Source organism: Electrophorus electricus, chromosome 6 (assembly GCF_041902795.1).
Source record: "Electrophorus electricus isolate QZ-2024a chromosome 6, ASM4190279v1, whole genome shotgun sequence".
In the NCBI taxonomy this organism is placed as follows: domain Eukaryota; kingdom Metazoa; phylum Chordata; class Actinopteri; order Gymnotiformes; family Gymnotidae; genus Electrophorus; species Electrophorus electricus.
Window position 1 is genome coordinate 17,921,993 of NC_137502.1, and position 20,882 is coordinate 17,942,874.

At 38.7% G+C, this 20,882-nt stretch overlaps 1 protein-coding gene across 10 annotated transcripts; it reads right to left on the bottom strand.

Moving 5' to 3' along the window:
- Positions 1-561: 561 nt before the first annotated feature.
- prx (periaxin) lies at positions 562-20,642 on the bottom strand. Of its 10 annotated transcripts, XM_035524911.2 has the most exons (9): positions 20,500-20,638; positions 16,085-16,129; positions 15,073-15,104; positions 14,617-14,672; positions 14,229-14,335; positions 13,777-13,897; positions 13,433-13,598; positions 12,911-13,104; positions 562-12,788 (listed from the first exon to the last, which is right to left on the bottom strand). In XM_035524911.2, exons 7-9 carry the CDS (start codon positions 13,593-13,595, stop codon positions 1,287-1,289), a joined length of 11,859 nt encoding a protein of 3,952 aa, XP_035380804.2. In that variant the 5' UTR covers positions 13,596-13,598; positions 13,777-13,897; positions 14,229-14,335; positions 14,617-14,672; positions 15,073-15,104; positions 16,085-16,129; positions 20,500-20,638; the 3' UTR covers positions 562-1,286. The 10 variants fall into 10 exon arrangements, with proteins under 10 accessions (XP_035380804.2, XP_081572036.1, XP_035380800.2 ...); XM_081715910.1 differs by lacking the exon at positions 16,085-16,129 and having other exon boundaries at positions 20,500-20,642; XM_035524907.2 differs by lacking the exon at positions 14,229-14,335.
- Between the last annotated feature and the right edge of the window lie 240 nt (positions 20,643-20,882).

Below are 20,882 nucleotides of genomic sequence, written 5' to 3' on the forward strand. Positions count from 1 at the left end.
AGTGTCTGTACAGAAACTATTTAGTTCACTGGAGCAGACGTCTTAGAACCAACTACGACTCAGAAAGAGTCACAGATCCAACTGTGACTACATATTACGGGGGCTACCGAAGTCCGGTGATTATCATCATTTTTGCTGCATGTAGGCAACAGTTCAAAAATAAAATGTTTATGGGGATGCACTATAGAATGAGCAAGCACGATACATTATTCGAGGAGTCTGTGTAAACGATAAACAATCAGAATGCATCCCACACCCTAAATCTATTCGTCATTATGCCACCCTTATGCTTGTAAAATAGGTAACGCTTTTAATATTAATGTTATAGTAACTGCTAGTTACTGCAATTTATTTTGAAATTATTACTGAAATTGCCTTGTATTTTTATTTGCACTATTTTCCTCTATTCTGTCTTTAACATACTCTGAGTCTTTTGATGTGAGCTACTGCTTAGACAAATTCATTGTAAGTGGTACCTTTTTTTTTCTAATTGTGTATCCTTTGCTGCAGTTCTTTCATGTACTAGCGAAGACTGGTGATAATGACAGAGAAAACTGTAAATAGTTATGAAATATTAATATTTTTATTACAGGTCACATTGTCAATACTGAACACCTTACAAATATACAGTAATATTGCTACGTGTTCATTTTAGGTTGTATGCTTAACACAAGTGTTAATACCAGGTGATATGCCACATGAAGACTTTCACACTCAGATATGTTTTACTAAAATTCTTGGATTCATTTCTAAATTTAAGTCCTTGGCACTACAAATATTTTTTGTCAATATATGTACAGTTTAATTGAGTAAGTATGAAATGATTACTATTTTTTATTTTCTACTATTACAAGGAAAACCAAAATGCTTAAAAAGGGAAAAAAAAAAGCTTAGAAAGGAAAAGAACTAAACTGCCTTAAAGTACAAAATTAAGCCAAAGCATTCATATCATTTAAATGTAAGAGAATTCAAATTCTACCCACATTTGTGTATAGTTATATTATCTACAGTAACACTTTTGTATGAATGTGTGGTTTAAGATTATTAGCTATCTTTGAAAGTGTTCCAGGTCCATTTAAAGAATAATATGGACTGGTAAGTGGCAACTATATAAAAATACTTATCATCTACAATATATTTTGACTTTATGTCTTTGTCAAAACATTTCCAATGCTGAAAAAAAGATTAAAATAAGAACAACAACACACACACACACACACAAACACACACACGTGTGTGTGTGTGTGTGTGTGATATAAAACACATATTAATTAATTGCCCTAAATTCACTCACTCCAGTGTGCAGTTGATCTGCTGATTTTTGATTCAGTTACTGAATATTGTGATGTCTTAGTTACTACAGTAAGTGCCCCCTCCTTTGTTGTAGTGACTGTATGCTCTGACGTCTCTGAAGTCTCCTGTGTCGAAAATTTGTTTTTTGGCATTGTCGTGTAGAAACCTCCTGAAGCCTCTTTGCCTGAATACTGTAAAGAGGACTTGCTTCCCTTTAGAGATTCTTCTGGTGTCATATGAAAGATACCAGTTGAGTGGGGGCTAAGAAGTACTTTGGGTACTTTAAACAAAGTTGTATCTTCTTTTTCTTCCCTTTTCTGACTGCTGCTTCTACCATCACCTTCATATTCATGTTCTTTTTGGCAACAAGTCTTCTCTGAGACAAAACCAATCGAAACCCTGGGTATGGGGGACTCAGACCCCTGCCTTTCTGATAACATTTCTGTTCTGGCTTTTGAAGACACTACACCACAACTTTCATTCTCCTCCTCACCCCTCGTCTTGAAACCAGGACAATACATTTTCCCTGGTTCAGTTTTTGTCACTTTGTCTTCAGGTGAGTTTGCCTTTCTGTCAAGTTTCATACCAATTTCAAAGTCTCCCTCATGTCCCAGATCTTTTGAGTATGGTGAGGAAAACTCAACTTTGTGCAACTTTAACTTTCCAAACATTCCTTGGTCACCATTTCCACCGATGCCTGTTCCATCATCTGATCTTGCTTGGCTTACATCAAATGATCCTGTTTTTCCAGAGAAAAATGCTTTTGGCAAATTAAATTGGCCTTTTTTTGACTTTCCTTCTGTTTTAACCATTTTAATATTTGCCATTTTCTCATCTCCCGCTTCTGCACTTGTTTCACTAGTTACTTTTACAGAGCTTTCTGTTTGTGAATCAATCAAAACAAATACTGCTTTCTTTACTTTTGGCATAGGAGGGCCCTCATATTCTATTTCAGGATCTGTGGTAACTGAACAAGCTTTTACCTTTGATGATTTAATGTTTAACTTGGTTTCAGGAGAGCTTACAGAAGGCAGAGCCACACCAGACTTTGGAATTTTAGTGGTGGAACTCATCTTTGTATTCTCTATATCATCACTAAAATTATCTTGGGAAGTTCCAATGTCAAAGTCTAAATCTGGAAGCTTTGGTGGTTTTATTCCAATATTAGGCAATGAGAATCTATTACCCAAAGCAGCATCTTCCATGGTGGGTTCTGTAGATGTAGCTGTTTCTTGGCCTTTATTGCTTACTGAAGGACCAGCAATCTCTATTTCAGGCAGTTTGATATTACCAAAGCCTGTATCTATTTTGTCTGCCTTACTCATTTCTGTCTCCTGTCTAGAAGTCTTAACTTTTGGCATTCCAATGTTTGGCATTCCACCCCTATGCTCACCGGATAACATTTTAAATCTCCCTTCTTCTTCCACCTTGGTTTGGTCATTCTTGATATCAACTGATGGAACTGTCACATTTGGTATTTTAATATTGGGTATTCTGAATGTACATCTCTCAGTTTCTAAATCTGGTGCCTCTGTGTCTCCTGTTTTGATTTTAGGAACAGATTTGTCAACATTTACCATCTTTAATTTTCCACAGTTTACGTCAGCTTCAGGTTTTGGAGGACTGAAAGCCCCAGTAATAATATTGGGGAATGATATCTCTACTGTTGGCACTGAGATTTTAGGCATTGTGGGTTTGCTACCTTTACTTTCACATTCATATTCAGTAGAAGCTACGTGTTTTCTTTCCCCATGGGATAATGATATATCTAACTTTGGTATTTTAATGTCTGTAATCTTTAAGTTTCTTCTTTCTTCAGCATCCAGTTTTGAGACACTAACTTCTCCATTTTCCCCACTTGAAAGTGACATTTCCACTGCTGGCACTGTAACTTTTGGCATCCTGAATTTTTCCTTTCCACCTTTCTGTTCTACCCCAAGTTCTGCTGTGTCAGTGTCAATGTCCCCTTGGGGTAGTGATGTATCTACTTTTGGCATTTTCAAATGTGGTATTTTTAATTTATCATTTTCATTTTTGACATCTAAAGAACTGGAAACAGCTGATGCATCATGTTTTATCTTTGGTAAGGCAATATCCAAATCAACATTTGGAATTGATATGTCAATAGTTGGCGTTTTTGGAATTTTTAAGTTACCCTCATAATCCTTGATATCTGCCTCAGACACATCAACCTCAGTTTTGGGCAATAATGCCTCATGTTCTGGTGTATCAGCTGCTTGCAATGATATCTCAACTAATGGTATTTTGACTTTTCCTTTTGTATCTAAAGTGGCCTTATAACTACTACTCCTCTCTCCTTCCACTTCAAATGCAGCATCTACTTTTGGGATATTTACTCTAGGAGTGGATATTTTAAGTTTGGGTAACTTGAGCTTGTATTTATCTTTGTCCTCAGGGCCTTCTGCTTTAATTTCTGGTTTCGAAATGTTTTTTTCACACATTTTAATGTGTGCTTCAGCATCTGTTCCCCTTATATCTACATTACTTTTAGATATGCCAAAAGAAGGCATTTTCATGATTGGTGTCTTAACCTTGACTTTCATTTTTCCATCACCATCTGTTTCTAGACATGTTGATTGCATTTCCATATCCAAATCAGCAGATAAGACAGGAAACCCTACTTCTTTGTCTCCACATTTAAATTTTCGACCAAATGTTGGAAGTGAGATTTTTGGCATCTTTAGAGTCAGATCTTGGCCTTCAAAACTTGAACCAGATGATGGTCTGCTGCCTTCAGCTTTGAGAAGTTTGATATCTTCTCTATCATTTACTTTTCCTTTTGGAAGCCCAAAGTCAAGAGCAAAGTCAACTTTAGGTGCTGATATGTCAACAGTAGGTAGCTTCACAGTTGGTAACCTTATGTTTCCCCCAGTACTTCTGTGAAGAGTGGCATCAGGCATTATATTGCCTTCTATTTCTGGCCCTTCAAATTTTATTTCAGTCTCTGGTGATTTCTTTTTTGGTAGAGAAAGTTCAACCATAGGCAAATTAAACTTTCCCCCTTTACTACCATCAACGTCAAGGTCAGCACTGCATTTTCCTATTCCTTTTGGCAATGAAATATCAATATCTGGTATGCCAATCTTCTCCCCTTTGATATCAGGTGCCTCAATACTGATTTCACCTCCTGTTGTTTTCATTCGAGGTAACGAAATATCAAATTTGGGCATTTTAAACTCGCCTCCCTTTTTAGTTTCTCCTTCAAGGCTGATATCCCTTTCAGTCATATGCTTTGGTAGAGACAGCTCAACCGAGGGCATGTGAAACTTGCCACCTTTGATCTCAGGACCTTCCACCTTGATTTCACCTCCAGGTGACTTTAATTGGGGCAAAGAAATATCAAGCTTTGGCATTTTGATCTTTCCTCCTTTTCCAGAATGTCCTTCAATGCCAATTTCTCCTTCAGCCTGTCCTTTTGGTAATGATATGTCAAAGGATGGCAAGCTGAATTTTCCACTTTTGACATCAGGGCCTTCAACATTAATCTGACCCTCTGGCAAACTCAGTTTTGGTGGGGAAATGTCAACTTCAGGTGACTTTAACTTGGGCAGAGACAAATCAATCTTGGGCATTTCAAACTTTTTCCCTTTCCCAGATTGTCCATCAACATAAACATCTCCATCCACTTTTCCTTGAGGTAGAGAAAGGTCTATAGATGGCATACTGATTTTTGGACCTTTAGGCCCTGCAACATTTAGGTGTATGTCTGGATATTTCATTTTTGGTAAGGAAAGATCCACATCAGGCAAATGAAACTTTCCGCCTTTACTACCGTCAACTTCAAGGTCAGCACTGCATTTTGCTTTTCCTTTTGGCAATGAAATGTCAATATCTGGTATATCAATCTTCCCCCCTTTGATATCAGGTGCCTCAATACTGATTTCACCTCCTGTCGTTTTCATTCGAGGTACAGAAATATCAAATTTGGGCATTTTAAACTCACCTCCCTTTTTAGTTTCTCCTTCAAGGCTGATATCCCTTTCAGTCATATGCTTTGGTAGAGAGAGATCAACAGAGGGCATGTGAAACTTGCCACCTTTGATCTCAGGACCTTCCACCTTGATTTCACCTCCAGGTGACTTTAATTGGGGCAAAGAAATATCAAGCTTTGGCATTTTGATCTTTCCTCCTTTTCCAGAATGTCCTTCAATGCCAATTTCTCCTTCAGCCTGTCCTTTTGGTAATGATATGGCAAAGGATGGCAAGCTGAATTTTCCACTTTTGACATCAGGGCCTTCAACATTAATCTGACCCTCTGGCAAACTCAGTTTTGGTGGGGAAATGTCAACTTCAGGTGACTTTAACTTGGGCAGAGACAAATCAATCTTGGGCATTTCAAACTTTTTCCCTTTCCCAGATTGTCCATCAACATAAACATCTCCATCCACTTTTCCTTGAGGTAGAGAAAGGTCTATAGATGGCATACTGATTTTTGGACCTTTAGGCCCTGCAACATTTAGGTATATGTCTGGAGATTTCATTTTTGGTAAGGAAAGATCCACATCAGGCAAATGAAACTTTCCGCCTTTACTACCGTCAACTTCAAGGTCAGCACTGCATTTTGCTTTTCCTTTTGGCAATGAAATGTCAATATCTGGTATATCAATCTTCCCCCCTTTGATATCAGGTGCCTCAATACTGATTTCACCTCCTGTCGTTTTCATTCGAGGTACAGAAATATCAAATTTGGGCCTTTTAAACTCACCTCCCTTTTTAGTTTCTCCTTCAAGGCTGATATCCCTTTCAGTCATATGCTTTGGTAGAGAGAGAGCAACAGAGGGCATGTGAAACTTGCCACCTTTGATCTCAGGACCTTCCACCTTGATTTCACCTCCAGGTGACTTTAATTGGGGCAAAGAAATATCAAGCTTTGGCATTTTGATCTTTCCTCCTTTTCCAGAATGTCCTTCAATGCCAATTTCTCCTTCAGCCTGTCCTTTTGGTAATGATATGTCAAAGGATGGCAAGCTGAATTTTCCACTTTTGACATCAGGGCCTTCAACATTAATCTGACCCTCTGGCAAACTCAGTTTTGGTGGGGAAATGTCAACTTCAGGTGACTTTAACTTGGGCAGAGACAAATCAATCTTGGGCATTTCAAACTTTTTCCCTTTCCCAGATTGTCCATCAACATAAACATCTCCATCCACTTTTCCTTGAGGTAGAGAAAGGTCTATAGATGGCATACTGATTTTTGGACCTTTAGGCCCTGCAACATTTAGGTGTATGTCTGGAGATTTCATTTTTGGTAAGGAAAGATCCACATCAGGCAAATGAAACTTTCCGCCTTTACTACCGTCAACTTCAAGGTCAGCACTGCATTTTGCTTTTCCTTTTGGCAATGAAATGTCAATATCTGGTATATCAATCTTCCCCCCTTTGATATCAGGTGCCTCAATACTGATTTCACCTCCTGTCGTTTTCATTCGAGGTACAGAAATATCAAATTTGGGCCTTTTAAACTCACCTCCCTTTTTAGTTTCTCCTTCAAGGCTGATATCCCTTTCAGTCATATGCTTTGGTAGAGAGAGATCAACAGAGGGCATGTGAAACTTGCCACCTTTGATCTCAGGACCTTCCACCTTGATTTCACCTCCAGGTGACTTTAATTGGGGCAAAGAAATATCAAGCTTTGGCATTTTGATCTTTCCTCCTTTTCCAGAATGTCCTTCAATGCCAATTTCTCCTTCAGCCTGTCCTTTTGGTAATGATATGTCAAAGGATGGCAAGCTGAATTTTCCACTTTTGACATCAGGGCCTTCAACATTAATCTGACCCTCTGGTAAACTCAGTTTTGGAGGGGAAATGTCAACTTCAGGTGACTTTAACTTGGGCAGAGACAAATCAATCTTGGGCATTTCAAACTTTTTCCCTTTCCCAGATTGTCCATCAACATAAACATCTCCATCCACTTTTCCTTGAGGTAGAGAAAGGTCTATAGATGGCATACTGATTTTTGGACCTTTAGGCCCTGCAACATTTAGGTGTATGTCTGGATATTTCATTTTTGGTAAGGAAAGATCCACATCAGGCAAATGAAACTTTCCGCCTTTACTACCGTCAACTTCAAGGTCAGCACTGCATTTTGCTTTTCCTTTTGGCAATGAAATGTCAATATCTGGTATATCAATCTTCCCCCCTTTGATATCAGGTGCCTCAATACTGATTTCACCTCCTGTCGTTTTCATTCGAGGTACAGAAATATCAAATTTGGGCATTTTAAACTCACCTCCCTTTTTAGTTTCTCCTTCAAGGCTGATATCCCTTTCAGTCATATGCTTTGGTAGAGAGAGATCAACAGAGGGCATGTGAAACTTGCCACCTTTGATCTCAGGACCTTCCACCTTGATTTCACCTCCAGGTGACTTTGATTGGGGCAAAGAAATATCAAGCTTTGGCATTTTGATCTTTCCTCCTTTTCCAGAATGTCCTTCAATGCCAATTTCTCCTTCAGCCTGTCCTTTTGGTAATGATATGTCAAAGGATGGCAAGCTGAATTTTCCACTTTTGACATCAGGGCCTTCAACATTAATCTGACCCTCTGGCAAACTCAGTTTTGGTGGGGAAATGTCAACTTCAGTTGACTTTAACTTGGGCAGAGACAAATCAATCTTGGGCATTTCAAACTTTTTCCCTTTCCCAGATTGTCCATCAACATAAACATCTCCATCCACTTTTCCTTGAGGTAGAGAAAGGTCTATAGATGGCATACTGATTTTTGGACCTTTAGGCCCTGCAACATTTAGGTATATGTCTGGAGATTTCATTTTTGGTAAGGAAAGATCCACATCAGGCAAATGAAACTTTCCGCCTTTACTACCGTCAACTTCAAGGTCAGCACTGCATTTTGCTTTTCCTTTTGGCAATGAAATGTCAATATCTGGTATATAAATCTTCCCCCCTTTGATATCAGGTGCCTCAATACTGATTTCACCTCCTGTCGTTTTCATTCGAGGTACAGAAATATCAAATTTGGGCATTTTAAACTCACCTCCCTTTTTAGTTTCTCCTTCAAGGCTGATATCCCTTTCAGTCATATGCTTTGGTAGAGAGAGATCAACAGAGGGCATGTGAAACTTGCCACCTTTGATCTCAGGACCTTCCACCTTGATTTCACCTCCAGGTGACTTTAATTGGGGCAAAGAAATATCAAGCTTTGGCATTTTGATCTTTCCTCCTTTTCCAGAATGTCCTTCAATGCCAATTTCTCCTTCAGCCTGTCCTTTTGGTAATGATATGTCAAAGGATGGCAAGCTGAATTTTCCACTTTTGACATCAGGGCCTTCAACATTAATCTGACCCTCTGGTAAACTCAGTTTTGGAGGGGAAATGTCAACTTCAGGTGACTTTAACTTGGGCAGAGACAAATCAATCTTGGGCATTTCAAACTTTTTCCCTTTCCCAGATTGTCCATCAACATAAACATCTCCATCCACTTTTCCTTGAGGTAGAGAAAGGTCTATAGATGGCATACTGATTTTTGGACCTTTAGGCCCTGCAACATTTAGGTGTATGTCTGGATATTTCATTTTTGGTAAGGAAAGATCCACATCAGGCAAATGAAACTTTCCGCCTTTACTACCGTCAACTTCAAGGTCAGCACTGCATTTTGCTTTTCCTTTTGGCAATGAAATGTCAATATCTGGTATGTCAATCTTCCCCCCTTTGATATCAGGTGCCTCAATACTGATTTCACCTCCTGTCGTTTTCATTCGAGGTACAGAAATATCAAATTTGGGCATTTTAAACTCACCTCCCTTTTTAGTTTCTCCTTCAAGGCTGATATCCCTTTCAGTCATATGCTTTGGTAGAGAGAGATCAACAGAGGGCATGTGAAACTTGCCACCTTTGATCTCAGGACCTTCCACCTTGATTTCACCTCCAGGTGACTTTAATTGGGGCAAAGAAATATCAAGCTTTGGCATGTTGATCTTTCCTCCTTTTCCAGAATGTCCTTCAATGCCAATTTCTCCTTCAGCCTGTCCTTTTGGTAATGATATGTCAAAGGATGGCAAGCTGAATTTTCCACTTTTGACATCAGGGCCTTCAACATTAATCTGACCCTCTGGTAAACTCAGTTTTGGAGGGGAAATGTCAACTTCAGGTGACTTTAACTTGGGCAGAGACAAATCAATCTTGGGCATTTCAAACTTTTTCCCTTTCCCAGATTGTCCATCAACATAAACATCTCCGTCCACTTTTCCTTGAGGTAGAGAAAGGTCTATAGATGGCATATTGATTTTTGGACCTTTAGGCCCTGGAACATTTAGGTGTATGTCTGGAGATTTCATTTTTGGTAAGGAAAGATCCACATCAGGCAAACGAAACTTTCCGCCTTTACTACCGTCAACTTCAAGGTCAGCACTGCATTTTGCTTTCCCTTTTGGCAATGAAATGTCAATATCTGGTATGTCAATCTTCCCCCCTTTGATATCAGGTGCCTCAATACTGATTTCACCTCCTGTCGTTTTCATTCGAGGTACAGAAATATCAAATTTGGGCCTTTTAAACTCGCCTCCCTTTTTAGTTTCTCCTTCAAGGCTGATATCCCTTTCAGTCATATGCTTTGGTAGAGAGAGATCAACAGAGGGCATGTGAAACTTGCCACCTTTGATCTCAGGACCTTCCACACTGATTTCACCTCCAGGTGACTTTAATTGGGGCAAAGAAATATCAAGCTTTGGCATTTTGATCTTTCCTCTTTTTCCAGAATGTCCTTCAATGCCAATTTCTCCTTCAGCCTGTCCTTTTGGTAATGATATGTCAAAGGATGGCAAGCTGAATTTTCCACTTTTGACATCAGGGCCTTCAACATTAATCTGACCCTCTGGCAAACTCAGTTTTGGTGGGGAAATGTCAACTTCAGTTGACTTTAACTTGGGCAGAGACAAATCAATCTTGGGCATTTCAAACTTTTTCCCTTTCCCAGATTGTCCATCAACATAAACATCTCCATCCACTTTTCCTTGAGGTAGAGAAAGGTCTATAGATGGCATATTGATTTTTGGACCTTTAGGCCCTGCAACATTTAGGTGTATGTCTGGAGATTTCATTTTTGGTAAGGAAAGATCCACATCAGGCAAACAAAACTTTCCGCCTTTACTACCGTCAACTTCAAGGTCAGCACTGCATTTTGCTTTTCCTTTTGACAATGAAATGTCAATATCTGGTATGTCAATCTTCCCCCCTTTGATATCAGGTGCCTCAATACTGATTTCACCTCCTGTCGTTTTCATTCGAGGTACAGAAATATCAAATTTGGGCATTTTAAACTCGCCTCCCTTTTTAGTTTCTCCTTCAAGGCTGATATCCCTTTCAGTCATATGCTTTGGTAGAGAGAGATCAACAGAGGGCATGTGAAACTTGCCACCTTTGATCTCAGGACCTTCCACACTGATTTCACCTCCAGGTGACTTTAATTGGGGCAAAGAAATATCAAGCTTTGGCATTTTGATCTTTCCTCCTTTTCCAGAATGTCCTTCAATGCGAATTTCTCCTTCAGCCTGTCCTTTTGGTAATGATGTGTCAAAGGATGGCAAACTAAATTTTCCACTTTTGACATCAGGGCCTTCAACATTAATCTGACCCTCTGGTAAACTCAGTTTTGGTGGGGAAATGTCAACTTCAGGTGACTTTAACTTGGGCAGAGACAAATCAATCTTGGGCATTTCAAACTTTTTCCCTTTCCCAGATTGTCCATCAACATAAACATCTCCATCCACTTTTCCTTGAGGTAGAGAAAGGTCTATAGATGGCATACTGATTTTTGGACCTTTAGGCCCTGCAACATTTAGGTGTATGTCTGGAGATTTCATTTTTGGTAAGGAAAGATCCACATCAGGCAAATGAAACTTTCCGCCTTTACTACTGTCAACTTCAAGGTCAGCACTACACTTTGCTTTTCCTTTTGGCAATATGTTGTCAATATCGGGCATGTCAATCTTGCCCCCTTTGACCTCAAGTTCCTCAATACTGATTTCACTTTCTGCCATTTTCTTTTCAGTTAAAGACATGTCAAATTTGGGCATTTCAATCTTTCTTCCTTTTCCAGAATGTCCTTCAATATTAATTACTTCTTCAGCTTGTCCTTTTGGCAATGATGGATCAAATGATGGCATTTGGTGTTTTCTTCCTTTGACTTCCATTTCTCCTTCTGGTAATTTCACTTTCAGAAGTGAAATATCTGGGTGAGACAACTTAAAGTTGCCTCCCTTTTTAACCTCAGCCTCAACAGAAACATCTCCCTTAAGCTTTTCCTTTTGCAATGATAGTTGAGTTGATGGTATGTGAAATTCCCCACCTTTGATTCCAGATCCTTCAACAATGACTTTGTCTTCAGGAGAGGTTACTTTTGGAAGGGAGACATCTAATTTGGGGGGTTCAACTTTTTCTCCAGTAGTTGTAAGTCCCACATCAGCAATATCTTTTTTAGTTTTCTTTGGTACAATTGATGGACCACTAATGCTCAAATCTGATATTTCAGTACTGGATATTGAAATGTCAATTTTTGGGAGGGCAATCCCTGTCTGTTTATCCATGGATCCATCTTTCTCATCTCCAGCTTTCCCTTTTGCATCTAGACTTAGTTTTGGTAGTGATCTATCAACTTCTGACATGCTAAACATCATTAATTTCACATTTGGATCAATTGTTTCAGCATCCTTGACTTCAGGACTTTCTGTAGTCATTGGGATATGCACGTCCACATCTATATTTTGTGCAGCAATATCAACTGTTGGCGTCTTTAATTTTGCTTTCTCAGATGCTTCCTTTTTTGTGATTGCATCTCCATTAACTGGATTTGAGTGACAGGAGAGTTTTAATTTTGGCACTTTGATATTTGGCATTTTCATCTTGCTATCCATGCTATCTAAGTCTGTCTTAGGTGTTTTCACTTTAGTTTCTTCTACTTTACTTTTGATGTCTACTTTAGTGTTAGGTACACTAACTTCATTTTTGCTTTGTGGCATAATGAAATCAAATTCCACTGAAGGAGGTCTAAATTTGGCATCAGCATTTTTTAATGGCACAATATCTTCTAATGATGGAACTTTTGATTTTTTGTGCTGAGGAAACTTTAATGCAAACTTTGGGCTTTTTTCTTTGACTTTAATCTTTGCCCCAGACATTTCTTTCTCTCCTCTTGGTGTCGAAATATCTGCAGAAACCACTTCCGCACATCCTGCAGCAGATTTTGCTTTTGTCCTTGGAAATCTGAGTTTCCTTTTTTTCATGCCACTGGTGATCACTTCTAGTTCTCCCAATTCCTCTGCAAAAGCTTTCTCATGTTTACTCAGCTTAAACTTTGGAAATGCAAACTCCAAATCAGCAGGATTTATGTCATGTGTAGCTGGTGAGCTTTCAATGTCCAATTCTATTGTATCTCTGGCTCTCTTGTTCTCTTTCAGTCTTTTCAGTCCAAATCTCCCTCCTCTTTTCTTTTTGACTTTAAATGGCTTGACACTTTTTACACTCTGCAAAAAACATGAATATACAAGTATCAAGAATGAGAATAATTACACTTAAAAATGGAAAATGTATGAGAAACACTGCATATTTTTAATTACATTTAAAATGTATAGGATAGTGGTTTTACCATTCTTTGTATCTTTGCTGTAGGTCCTTTTAGTTCAACATTTGATGCACCTTGACTAGCACTGTCATCAATTTGAAATACAGTCCTCTTCAAGAAGAATGACACTTTGTAAGGTTCTGCACATTGAAGGATCTTCAGTGCATCTTCATACTTCACATTATCAAAATACACCCTTGCACTAAGCAACTGATCTCCTACAAGAACAAATAAAAATCAGTCACACGTAGTTCAAGCAAACTTGGGTTTTCACAGCAAAACACACAAGCAAATGAATAATTGCAAACAGGATTTTCTATGATGGAGATTTTGCCATTTTTGGTAGACTTAGGATCAGCATAAAGAACAATTTGGATTTTCATTTCACTACATAATTAAAATTTAGAGGTTGTTTTATGGACATTCAGAGAAGCATTTATCCAAACAGCAGATATATTTTCAATACATTGTATGTGATATTAAAATATCTCAGTATATTGTATGTGATATTCCATCTTGTGTAATCAAGCATCATGCTCTTTTCACCTTTTTGGAGGCTTAGCTGTTTTGCTGCAGGGGAGTCTTTGAGGACTTCTTTAATGAAGATACCCCTTTCCCCTCCACCCACCACACTGTATCCACTGGCTCCTGCCTCAGCCTTTGTCTCCATCACAACCTCCATTAATTCTGATTCTTTATTTTTTTCCATCTGCTAATTAAACCAATATTTTATAAACAGATAACTTGCTGTTAAAAAAAAAAAAACTACAGAATTTTTCAGTCAAAGAAAGGATGGTTTGTAATTTTACTATTAAAACAAATGAGTATTGATAGGGACATGCTGTGCACTTAAGTGCACAGTTATGAACATGATTAAGGTTATGGCTTACCACAGATTCACTCTTCTTCTCTGGAGGATCCACGACTGTAATAGCTAAGTGACTATCTGCTATCTGGCTTCTCTTTTAACTGACAACTTGCCTTAGTTCTGCATGGTTTCTCTTTCTGAACCTGAAAAAAGTTGTAAATATAGCTTACTGATCCCCAAGGGGATGTTTGGGTTAAACAGTAGACCAAACCGCCAAATGTTCTCAGACAAAAAAAAGACTACAAATTATTCTTTCACATTCTGCAAAAGAGACAAAAGATTGCAATATGTACATAAGATGCTAGAGACAAACTGCTAGCTGTAAGAAACTGCATGCAAACATTATCTGCCATATCGAATCTTCCAATAATATTTTTCAGTTTGTTTATCTCTGTTTGAACATCTAATGTTGTCCTTTAGCATTGTAGTGCTATTGAGTTCTAAGAGGGCGATTCTGCTATAACTGCAACTCACGGCTCTTTTTGGGCTGTCCTATTTATCTACAGAGATGCAGTAATTCAGGCTAAGCCGGGGGACAGAGGAGGCCTATCTGACTGGGGGCACTGTCTTTTGTGTTGTACCTGTTCAAAGACAAACAAAATAAGCAGCAGCAAGTAGCATTAGACAAGCAAGTGCCAGTTCCAATTTTGAGGATCATAATTCAGTCAATGTTTTGGTTCTGTTTCAGTTATTAAAGACAGAATGCTTATTTCACCCAGGTGTATTAGGAACTGGCTGGGAGTCCCTGAGGACTGGACTTAGTCCCTCTGAATTGTATATTGGCTCATATACACAAGGAATTAATGATGTTGGACAGGGTTAGGAGCATTGAGAAATATGTGACTGGCTGATGTGTACTCACAACTGGATCTTTGGCCTGTGGATTTTCATAAACATCTTCCAATTCTCTGACTGACTCTGAAAACAGAGAACACTATATGATCAGATGTGAGGTCATTTAATCAAGTGTAATAAAAAAGGGAATAGAAAAACAGGTTGTAATCAGTATTTTACATAGTTTTAAGCAACATAACAGTTTTATCAGTAAGTGAATAATACTGTCTGTAAGAATCAGTGATCATTTCTATTGTTTTGGCCCTGTACTCAAGCATATTAGATATAAAATGAAACAATGACTAGCAGGTGGAGAATGTTCAAGGGAATTAACAACTGTTTCGGAACTGAACCATAGTAACTATTGGAGTTATTTTTAATACAGTATCCTTTTGTCAGAGAACTTGTAACATGATTACAGATGAGCAAGAAATAAGTTAAGGAGTCAGGTTACTTTCAATGAAGGAAATAAAAGTAGACTCACAATTTAAGAAAAGCCTTTTTTTTTTCTTTTTCCTAAGACAGAAGGCAACAGTCAAATATTCATCTTCAATAACACTAATGACAACCTGGGGGAATAAATAGGGGAAGGTGAAATGAGAAACAGATGTGCTCAGTGATTAGTTAGTGTGTGTTTGGGACCTGTGAAGTGATTTAGTACTGTGATTGGTAGGTAAGTGTGTGTGTTCTTGGCTGGGTGCCAACAAGATCATGACAGAACTAGAGTTAACAAAAAGCAGTGGTGTGCAGTGCATAAAGCAGCTATCCTTTTGCATACCACCCCCCACCCAAAAAATGTATACAGGGAGTTGGCCAATCTCACCGAATTAGAGTGAGATTTTCATTGAAGGGTAACAGCCTTGAAAATGCTTTTTAATTAGATATGCCATAAATTTTGTCTCACTGCGGGTTGTTTTTTGTTTTTGTTTTTGTTTTGTTTTGGGGTTTTTTGGCCAGACAATCCATTTTTTAGTTCTATGTCCTCTATTCAGAAGAGCACTTCACAAACACCTATTTGTCCTCCTTCTGGAGTGAATTTGTAGTTGCTTTCTATTGATCAATATTATTTTAGAGAGTCACATGTGTCAAAGCAAATACCTTGGTATTTCATTGTTTTAAAATAATGCCTCACCAGCTAACCACAGTAGCGTGAAAATATGAAAAATAGTGTGAAAATATGAAAAATGCTTTCTATACTCTATGCCAGACTGCATACTGCATGTAGGTGCCAATGGGGCATGTAAAACATTAATTTATATGACAAAATTCTAGAATTAGTGACCTCTGTTAAGTAAGTAGATAGGTTATAGTTGTAATTTTGTGTGTTGTAGTGTCATATCCCTGTCCCCCATATGTTTGCATTTGGGAGTGTGATGTCTCATTACAAGGGTAATTAAAGCGGCAACACTAGTCTCAAATTTAGGCACCAACTGAAGCTAGCAAGCTAAGGTAGCATGTACATGCACAGTGATGCTTTATTAATAATGCTATAATACCTTCTTCTGAATGCTGAGAAGGGTCAGGCTGCTATATGCCAGCCTCTGTAGTGAAAATCAAAAATGTATTTGGTCAGAGTTCCTTTCATTTTGCTAATAGACTTACATTGTACAGCTCTTGAAAATATCACAAAAAGAGGCCTGTACATTTAAAGCATTTAACTGACACTTTTCATAGACAATGTCAAGATTATCTGTACTCCATCAAATTGGAAAAAAAGGTATATATAAATAAAATCAAATTTATCCAGATTTTAATGTCATTATTCATTTTGAGGGCAGTAATCTGAGTACCCCTTTGGTTTCATAGCAATCGGCAGAAAAATTCCTTCTACAACACGGCCTGGCCGTGGCACAAATTAATATAGTTCCAGTCAGTTACAGAACAGTAAAAATATGGACCTGTAATACTGTAAAATGTACTATCAGGTTTGGTAATTCAGGTTTGTAATTTTATTTGTCATGACACACATCAGTAGTTCAGTTGTATCACTCTTAATATAAACATGGCTGTGTGAAACTCAACTCCTCTCCAGTTTCCAGAATTTCTCAGCAATTCTACATATGTGCTGTTATTTGGTCTGTGGCACTACAGAGAATGCAGTGCCACACCCTGCTGCCTGCTGTGGATCAGGTTGATCACACATTCAGGACTAATGATGTTCTCTCTTTCACTCTCTCTCTCTCTCTCTCTGAGTATTTCTCATTCCACACTTGGATACAGTATCAGGTGACTGTCCCACTCTTATGAACACATTACTGGCATTAACAAACCCATTCACTGCAGAGCTATAATATTTAATGAGTTTACATTCAACAACCTGTTGGTAAAGATAAACACCAGGTGCCCACAGCATGTGATCTTTCAGCTTTGTGTGCCAGGTGCTCTGAATATTTCAAATACATTAAATTGCATTATGAGAAACCTTCTACTCACACTGTGCTGCAATGAACATGGTTGAAATAACAAACTTATGCCAGAAACATGCATTAATTTCCTTTGTTTAAAAAACTTGTTGGAATGTTAGTCAAACAGTGCATCTCTTTTCTTGTGTAGATGCACATACTACCTAAATAAGAAAAGAAGACATAGTGGTATGATCTTGACCAGACAGCCCTGAAAGTCTGTTTACAGAAGGGCTGTCCAGTGTACATGCAATGTGTGCATGTATATTTGACTGACTGAAAAAGTCAGCTGCACTCATGTGATGTTGCTCCCAGAGGAGGGAAAGTAGGAATGCTGGAGGTCATAGCTGATCTTTATATAGCCTTGGACTGCCCTGACCCACATCTGCCTTCAAGCCAGTCAGCCTTTAAGACCATGCTTGTGTTCAGCTCTTGCATGTGTAAACACCATTAGAGGGCAGTTGTAGCTTAGGGGGAAGGGCTTTGGGCTATCAATGGGAAGGTTATGAGTTCAAGTCCTGGCTCTATTATGCAGCCACTGTTGGGCCCTTTGCTCCTGTGCTCTGACCCTAGCCTCCAAATATAAGCTGGGATATGCAGAAAACCTTTTCAATGTACTATATATGTGACAAATAAAGGCATTCATCATCTTGTCAGCAATATACAAACCTGCTGTGTAATACCAATAATCAGTGGTACTGTTGGTAATTTTTTTTATGATTGCAGAATATACAAGTATTCTCTAAACAATGTTGGATGGTCAAAATGAATGACAAAAAGTAATGAAAAAGTTTAATCATTTAAGAAAATTGTGGTTTAAGCTTTGAGACTCAATAATGAAATGTTTCTGAGATCTTTTGTTGTATGCACTCATATCAGCTCAACTAATACAAACAAAGATCAAGTTTAAACATACCATCATTCTCTATGCCATTCAAAGTGCACAGTGAAAACTGATTTACTATTGACTAATCAAGTCAGTAGTTACAAGGATAGCAGATTTAAGAAGACTAATTTAATTGGTATAGATTCACCACAGTCACAAGACCAGTGAAGATGAGAACAGGCACTGTAAATGAGGCTAATAACTGTGGACAAACAAAATATAGTTTCTCATTCCTGACCTTGGTGGATGAACAGCCTTTGCCTAAACACACATATAAACTGTGCCATCAGATACAGCGATCTGATGTAAGCAATACTATGCTAATTGCTATTCTCGTAAACATTACAAAAAGGCTGTAGGTGCATTGTGATTGTGTAACAAATGTAACAAGCCCATGTAAGGCTCAGAGTAAAGGTCAGTTTTGGTTGTTGTCAGTTCTCTGTTTATAAGGTGACTGAGGAGACACGCTCCCACCGGCATTGCTAAAATTCTCAGAAATAGTCTGCGGCCCTGTAGAGACGTGGACTGAATCTATACCTACTAATGGAGCTCTCTATAGATCTGGACAGCTCTGCAGAATACATACAACTTTTTTTCTAACTGTCATGTAACTTTCACAAGATTACATTTTTAGATAATAAAGGGAGATGACCTCATGGACAGTTACCTCCTGGGGTGCCATCCGGAAATGTATCATTGTAAACAGGAAATTGGGATGTTTCAGGAGACAGACATATGTGTGTGTGTGTGTGTGTGTGTGGGTCAACAAGGTCCACGTCAGATGCTAGGGAACCAGGGAGGGCAATCTGATGAGAAGTGGCCTACTGGAACAAATACAAGACACTTATGAATGAGTGGGGAATAGAGGACTGGAATGTTACTATGCAAGCAACCCCAGTTTGAGGGGGTATATGTGTTCCAAAATCTGCAAGTGTCATCTACAATCACTTGAGATTGACGAGGTACAGCACTGAGGAGCCAGGATGACAGGTCAGAGGGGAGATATCATCATCTCTGCACCCTGAACTTGGGAACCAAGACCCAAAGAGTCTATGCTCAAGATCAGAAAATCAAGGCTAAGATGAACAGACTAACAAGCTGTAGCAGACTACCAAGACCAAGTGAAGCATCTGAAAGGCTGCTGGAAACATCAGGAAAAAGGAACACAAGAAGCTCGAGAAATACCAAGGAGGGTGAAGGTAACTATGGTTTTCCCTGAACTTGGGAACCAAGACTCAATGAGTCCATGCGTTAAGATCAATACCAGAAAATCATGGCTAAGCTGAACAGACTACCAAGACTATGTGAAGTACCCGAAGGGCTGCTGGAAATAGTAGTAATGTGTTTTTTACTCCTATTGAAACACACTGTAGTGAAAGATAGAGGGAAAGGGGTCACTATGAGGCATTCATACATAGCATTGACATCCATCTATAGACTGTCAACAAGTCTTGGTTCTAAACTTCCCTGGTTTTCACCCTACAAAAATATGCCATTGGGATCACACACTATGAAGCATCTTACACTTATGCGAGCAGCAAAAGGAGAAGCATTCAGGACTTTTTTCATTTCTATAATATCCTAGTCTCTTTTGGGAATCCAGTAACGTGATTTTTTATTTTATTTTTTTTGTCCACATTCATCTTCTGCATCAGTACCTGGCTTCAGCACAGTGACATTCTAAATAAAGAAAAACCATTGTGTGTAAGCAGTATTAAGCTATATAGCTCCTATTTGCATTCAGAGAGCAGGAACACACCCCTGCCTTCCCGTGTTTCTCCACACAGTGCTATCTTAGCTATGGCATTCTGGACCATAAACAGGACCCTGAGACTCAGGTCTTATGACCAGAGGCTGCAGCTGTTGTCCCTCTGTACACCCAATATAGATACAGCTCATATACACAATCACACACATACTTGCATACTTGGATCCCAAGTCAGATGTGCGAATGACAGCAGTAGTCTACAAAGAAATTCCAAAATGTTCTGTGCACACTGGGCCACTACCACTATGATATTTTCAATTTTCAACAGTTAATTAAAAAAAAAAATTAATTAGGTGAGGGTTTCCAAACCTAGTCTTCTCAGACAGACCAATTTATTTTTTTAGTTTAGCTTCCAACACACCTGTACCAGGTATTCAGCATTCTTCATTGTTTGGGATAGAGCAAAAATGATGGGTCTCCGAGGGTTATAAAATGATCAGACAACATGACCCATAAAAACTTTAATATGAACACCAAAGAACCATTGGAAAATGTACCAAATTGCCCTATTAGACTGTAAATCTTAATTTATAATGTAAAAGTATAAAGCTCTATATGTGTGCTCCTTGAAAACCTTGTATAGAGGCAAATAATTCAGTTTTGATGGATACATACATTGATGTGCAATTAATAGTTATTTACCAGATCATTACAGACTGCTGAGGTGTAGTTTGTTGTTTAAATGATTGTCCACAGCTAAATTTGCAACAGTTGTCATCACAGAACTAGAGATGTTTGCCAGGTTAGAGTTCAGAAAGTTGTCTTCTTACTAAAGTCAGTGCTGAGAGAGAACAGAGCTCCAAGAAGAGTTACCTTTCCGGAAAATCTGAGAAAATATAACCAACTGGTACCTACCTTGTTCAATGCTTCCCCCAGCAATTGAAATAAGATTAAATCAGTCTGCGTCAAATCCCAAATGACACACACTCTTGCTCTCTGCCCTCTGCTGCTAGTCAACCTACTCCAAAACTGAGCTAATGCTGGCTAATCTAGACCAGTCTAACAGCCTATTTTAGGGTAGGCACTGAGCAAGCCAATTGGAAGATTGGTGGATGCCCCTTGTAGGGAGGGAACAGGGGTGAGAAGGGGAACTGAGAAGAGGGAAGGGTCCAACTTGGACAAGATCATGTCAGAGTGTAGACTCTTACTGAGACACAAATACTCTACTAGCATGACATAAACAAGAGGCTGACTTTTAGTCATGCTAACCTTGCTGAAATTCTCTGCTGAGTCAGTAA

Coding starts and splice junctions, on each gene's coding strand:
- prx (XM_081715909.1), bottom strand. CDS start 13,595: ATGGAAAAAAATAAAGAATCAGAATTAATGGAGGTTGTGATGGAGACA. Junction 13,105..13,432: donor ACAGCTAAGCCTCCAAAAAG/GTGAAAAGAGCA, acceptor TTGTTCTTGTAG/GAGATCAGTTGCTTAGTGCA. Junction 12,789..12,910: donor CAGCAAAGATACAAAGAATG/GTAAAACCACTA, acceptor TGTTTTTTGCAG/AGTGTAAAAAGTGTCAAGCC.